At 41.8% G+C, this 5,807-nt stretch overlaps 2 protein-coding genes across 2 annotated transcripts in view; both read right to left on the minus strand.

Annotated features, from left to right (window-relative positions):
- Positions 1-2,389: 2,389 nt before the first annotated feature.
- On the minus strand, positions 2,390-4,887 carry LOC128021319 (mucin-12). Its single transcript, XM_052608430.1, has 3 exons — positions 4,775-4,887; positions 4,648-4,700; positions 2,390-4,566 (listed from the first exon to the last, which is right to left on the minus strand). Exons 1-3 carry the CDS (start codon positions 4,873-4,875, stop codon positions 2,585-2,587), a joined length of 2,136 nt encoding a protein of 711 aa, XP_052464390.1. The 5' UTR covers positions 4,876-4,887; the 3' UTR covers positions 2,390-2,584.
- Positions 4,888-5,431: 544 nt separating this feature from the next.
- Positions 5,432-5,807, minus strand: part of LOC128021320 (V-type proton ATPase subunit B, brain isoform) — a 12,047-nt gene continuing 11,671 nt past the window's right edge. Inside the window, exon 14 of the mRNA XM_052608431.1 lies at positions 5,432-5,807. This exon is cut by the window's right edge and continues 524 nt beyond it. The gene's annotated coding sequence lies outside the window, so the exon portion shown is untranslated.

The following is a 5,807-nucleotide window of genomic DNA, read 5'->3' on the forward strand; positions in this document are numbered from 1 at the left end:
AGACCATAACATCTGAATATTCATTTATATAGCTTAAGTCAACATTGAAAATAAGGGAAATTTCTTGGGTTAACGTTACTCATCCAAAATACGGGAAATTTCAACATTCATCTTTTTGTTGCTAACCCTCTGCTGACATAAGAATTTGGACTACAAAACTGCTGCATTAACCAACGTTAAGCGATTTGTGAAGCTAGGTCTAACGTGACTTTAGTTACAGATTGGCGTGAAATCGTGCTCTCACAACAACCACGCTATCTTAAAAAGCCCAACATCACGCTAAGGTTGCTTTCAAGTAAGCAAAACAGCTGTTTCACTGGAAGGGCAAGGAGTAGCAACAGGAAAACAACACAGAGACTTGACAGGTACGATTGAAGAGCTAACGGGATATTTTACAGGAAAATACCCATCCATTTGTGAACTGACTTGTAGCTTCGGAACTATTCTGAAGTGTAGGCGCTCACAAAACAAACAAGGTAGCCGAAGATATCTGTAATGCAAAAGTGCGGCAGCAAGTCTCCGTCTGTACTCCACTATTTGTTGGGAATTTCATATGGTTCCAAACTGTTAATAGTGCCGATTTTGTCCACATACCGGTCCCTGGCATCCATATTTAGCGTATTCCTATAACTCCCACATAATTTTTGCGATATTAACATCTTTTTTCTTTCTCTCTACTCATCTCTTCTTGTTCAACTTGCTGTATGTTTACATTCGCAAGGCTAGCAACAGGGCCGCCACGCCCCAGAATACAACTCGGCGCCCAAGCCCTATTACCATGTAAACATGGTTTGTGAAGACAATTCCTGTGCCCTCGTAAACCAAATGGCTTTTAAAAAATACTATACAGCGTTTAATATAAATTTTCAACATGCATTTTCTGTGATGGATAGATGTATGGGGATATACAGTATAGAATACCTTTACGTTTATGGAGTGTCCCTGTAAACTACGTATGCGTGTGTGAGAGAGAGAGCAAGAGAGAACTAAAAAGGCATTGGAACACATTGCTAGAAACATCATACAGCGCTCGCTGTTCCTGTGAGACTTCAGCGAGTTTATCCTCCTGGTCAATAGTCCACATTCGCTGGGGTGCTGCCGTCTTCGTCTTTCTTCTTCTGTGGTTTTCCTAGTTCGTGATTGGTCAACTTCAGATAAATCAACAAATCGGCTCGTTCAACTGCACAAATTCAAACCGATAGCTCACAAACTTTTTAGACATGGAAGTCGGGAAGTGCTCGTAAGCCACTCTGCTCGGCTCGTAATTCATCGCAAATGATACGAGCCGCGACCATACGAGAATACGCGATTTCCATAAGATTTAAAAAAAAAAAAAAAAAAAATGCATGCGAACTCGTAAGAAAGCAAAAATCGCATTGTGTACGCCCGCATTTACAGCAACCATGAAACAAAAGTATGTAGTATAGCAGGGATGATAATTATAAACTGAGAAATACAGAGTTGTGAAATTTAAATTGCATTTCCAGCTCTGTGTATACTTTGTTTCCCTTTTCTAGAATAATCAGTTTTACGTTTACCTTTTTTTTTTTACAGTCTATTTTGTGAAAGCTGGAACGGTTTCTTGTAGCTTCACTCTTGAAAGTTTTCAGAACAAATCATGATTTTGAAAATATGAAATGAACTACAAAGTGAACCCACTAAATGGGTTTCTGGTGGGAAATCAAATTCCCTAGTCATACCTACAGAAGTAAATCACAGATTAAAAAAATATATAATTCTGCTTTCACTACTCTGAAAGCTGCACTAATGAAACTAACTGTAGTGAATACAGATCACTGACATTTTATCACCATGATTGAACTGAAACCAATTTCACTGACATTTAAAAGGGGGCTCTTTAACATACAGAGAGACAAAAACCCTTTCTTCCAATCTTTATTAGGGTTTCAATTCTGAAAGACACATGCATCATATCAGTTTACCATAGCTGCCTGTGGAGGTAGAGAAACTATTTCTGTAAACCAAGCAGTACCAGGACCAGCAACATCTTGAGGTGAAGACCATGATACACTTGCATAGGAGGACAGAGAACAATGAGCAAACATCTCAATGTATATGCATCTTTGGACGATAAGCAATTGCCACCATTCAGTGAAGCAGAATACGAATGTGTGGTGAATTTATATTCTAAATGACATATTTTGCACTCCGGTCATAAACTGTCACTGCAATGTTTTATCAAAACCGTGGTCAAACGAGCCTAACAATGTTGTTTTTCGATCAAGTAAGAGTATAAATTAAAGAGGGCTGTTAGATGGACATAAGCGGAAGTCATTACTGATCTTTGACAGTGAAGGGATTAAACTGTACATTGCACCTTTTTAAAAAAATAAAATAAATAAAAAACACACACCCCCCACACAAAAACTGCTTGACATCCAACCTTTATTGGGGTTTCAATTCTGAAAGGCACTTGAATCAGTTGCCGGTGAAGGTAGAAGTAAACTGCTGAGAAATCAGCAGGACCAGAACCAGCAACATCTTGAGGTGAAGACCGTGATACACTTGCATAAGAGGACTGAGACCCAGGAACAAACGCACTTGCGGTATCTTCAGGCTTAGATTATCCACCATAAGTAGTGCCTCCCTGCAGGATAGCAGTAGAGGACCCTACCTGGGTTCCAGAGCTGCCTACGAAGGTGGATGGAAGTTTCTTCAGAGAGCCATGAACAGATTGACTGGCAACACCTTGAGGCTGCGAGCCATCAAAAGTGACACTTCCTTGCAGAGTAAATGGTGAAGACCCTGATTGGGTTCCATAGCTAGAGGTAAACCGCTTTTGTGAACTCTGAAAAGTAGAGGGATGGTCTACACCTGGAGGTGACAACGCACATTTGCAGTACAAGCCTCCATATGGACTGCTAGCAGCAAAGTGACTCATGTCTTGAAGTTGACTTGATCCACCATAAGCAGGGCTTCCATGCAGGGTGAAGGGAGTAGAGGATCCTGCCTGGGTGCCAGAGCTGCCAGTGTAGGTAGAGGTCAGCTGCTTCTGAGGACCCAGAACAGTAGATGGACCAGCTTGTGGGGAGGACAGTGACACACTTGCAGCAAATGGGTAAGACCCGAGGGCAAACTGACTTGTGCTACCTGGAGACTGGACAGAACCACTGGAAGAGCTGCTCATTCTCTGCGGGAGCAAACCAGTAGAGGCCCCAAGCTGAGGCCCAGAACTGATCTGGTAGACGGAGGTAAGCCGCTTCTGTGAACTAGATTGACTGGCAACACCTTGGGGTGAGGACTGGGATAAACCTGGATAGGAGGATGGAGACCCAGGGGCAGACAGACTTGTGGTACCTTGAGGCTGACTTGATCCATAAGCAGGACTTCCATGCAGGGTGAAGGGAGTAGAGGATCCTGCCTGGGTGCCAGAGCTGCCAGTGTAGGTAGAGGTCAGCTGCTTCTGAGGACCCGGAACAGTAGATGGACCAGCTTGTGGGGAGGACAGTGACACACTTGCAGCAAATGGGTAAGACCCGAGGGCAAACTGACTTGTGCTACCTGGAGACTGGACAGAACCACTGGAAGAGCTGCTCATTCTCTGCGGGAGCAAACCAGTAGAGGCCCCAAGCTGAGGCCCAGAACTGATCTGGTAGACGGAGGTAAGCCGCTTCTGTGAACTAGATTGACTGGCAACACCTTGGGGTGAGGACTGGGATAAACCTGGATAGGAGGATGGAGACCCAGGGGCAGACAGACTTGTGGTACCTTGAGGCTGACTTGATCCATAAGCAGGACTTCCATGCAAGGTGAAGGGAGTAGAGGATCCTGCCTGGGTGCCAGAGCTGCCAGTGTAGGTAGAGGTCAGCTGCTTCTGAGGACCCGGAACAGTAGATGGACCAGCTTGTGGGGAGGACAGTGACACACTTGCAGCAAATGGGTAAGACCCGAGGGCAAACTGACTTGTGCTACCTGGAGACTGGACAGAACCACTGGAAGAGCTGCTCATTCTCTGCTGGAGCAAACCAGTAGAGGCCCCAAGCTGAGCCCCAGAGCTGACCTGAGAGGCAGCACTATATTGCTTTTGGGAACTCAAGATACTGGTGGACTGACTGAAAGCACTTTGGGTTTCTTGGGAGCTGGACACATGCAAAGAATCACTGGTGGATTGGCTAGAAACACCAAGCTGGGCAGGATAGCTACTTCTCTCTCTTAGGGTAGAAACTGGTCTAGAACCACTTGCAGCATATTGGGTCACCAAACGTAGTCCCCCAGTAACACCTGGAACAGTTGATCCAGAGGACGCAAAACTGCTTGAAGACTGTTGATTCCGGGACAGAGGCAAGGAAACTGATACAGAGCTGCTTGGAGTAGCCTGGGCATCGGGCATTGATGGATAGCTGCTGGAACCACCTTTGACAAACTGAGCTAGATTCCATTTTGACTTGCTCTTCAGGGGCTTAGTAGGGAACAAACTGGAGCCCACTTCTTCAACAGGCAAAGTCCCAGTCACATGGACCTCTGACATGGAAGACTGGACTGCATGGGGGGTAAGACCATCAGAAGGCTGACCCCACCCATGATGGGACTCTGAATATGCTCCACCTATAGAATTAAAACAGAAGGCTTTTACACAAGTCTCACTAAACGCATTCCTTTAAATAAGAGGGAGAGAGCACAACTCACTTTTAAATCCATCAGCATTCCTCCAAAACAAGAAGACTACTAGCAAAGATAACCTACAAAATTTTAAGACACATTAACAAATGTTTGTGGAGTCATTCACAAGCACAGATTGAATGAACAAACTGACCTTTTCCAACCTTGACCCATAGCCAAAAAAACCCACAAATACTCCAAAAACCCAACGTTCACGTTATCAAACCACCACACAGAACCAACAAATCCAAACATACTTGCAACTGGAAGTAAGTGTATTTTATATGCCTTCACCATTCCAATTAACGCAGATGACTAATTATATGAAATCTTGTTCACCTGGGAAACTGGCTAAAAGACAATTGATGCTTGTTTTGTGAAAACTCTTGAGACCCTTTGTGTAATGTCTACATAAGATATTATACACGCACCTTATACAAAATATACATTATATTAAATACAAATCTGTTAATAGGATAGCATGCTAATTACTTTTATCAAACTAATTTTGATATTAAAATCATTAGTTTGAAATTCTATATTTTTATATATATTTTTTTGCAAAACTTTTAATTTTTTAGCTCATTACATACTTTTGCAAATGCATGGCATAAATTTTATGCTAAATTTAGGTGGCGATAAAAACAATTACCTTTTCTTATTGTCTGAGCTAGCAAGTTACTTGAATAAGGCTGTGCAAAACTAAATTTCCTAGTGAAATGAATATGCATCCTTTTGCGCAAATGACATCAGCATTGAAACTAATCAACACCAAACCATCAATAAATAGATTTCATAACTATCAGCATGATTATTTAAACTACATCAATGTTTATTTCATGAAGCAAGTGTTTTACATAAATATTTTCAATATAGTGTTCATGCATTAGGACAACAATTACTTTCATATGAATTCACTTGATAATCACACACTTTACCACAGTACATAAATTCATGGCACCAATATAAATTATAATAAACATACTGCTGACACAAACATAAATTAGACATTTTTATACAAAAACAGTGCATGACAAGCAATAAATCTATTGCTCTTTTTTTCTTTGATTTGATAGGGCCACTGTGCTTTTCTATTCCTTTGTAATGCACTGTATGAACATATGGCTTATTTTTATACTTTGTGATAAATATGTACTTTTATATATAGTGTATACATTATAACGATG

The sequence above is a fragment of the Carassius gibelio genome, chromosome A10 (genome assembly GCF_023724105.1).
Source record: "Carassius gibelio isolate Cgi1373 ecotype wild population from Czech Republic chromosome A10, carGib1.2-hapl.c, whole genome shotgun sequence".
NCBI classification, from domain to species: domain Eukaryota; kingdom Metazoa; phylum Chordata; class Actinopteri; order Cypriniformes; family Cyprinidae; genus Carassius; species Carassius gibelio.

Coding starts and splice junctions, on each gene's coding strand:
- LOC128021319 (XM_052608430.1), bottom strand. CDS start 4,875: ATGTTTGGATTTGTTGGTTCTGTGTGGTGGTTTGATAACGTGAACGTT. Junction 4,701..4,774: donor ATGGGTCAAGGTTGGAAAAG/GTCAGTTTGTTC, acceptor AAAATTTTGTAG/GTTATCTTTGCTAGTAGTCT. Junction 4,567..4,647: donor GAATGCTGATGGATTTAAAA/GTGAGTTGTGCT, acceptor TTAATTCTATAG/GTGGAGCATATTCAGAGTCC.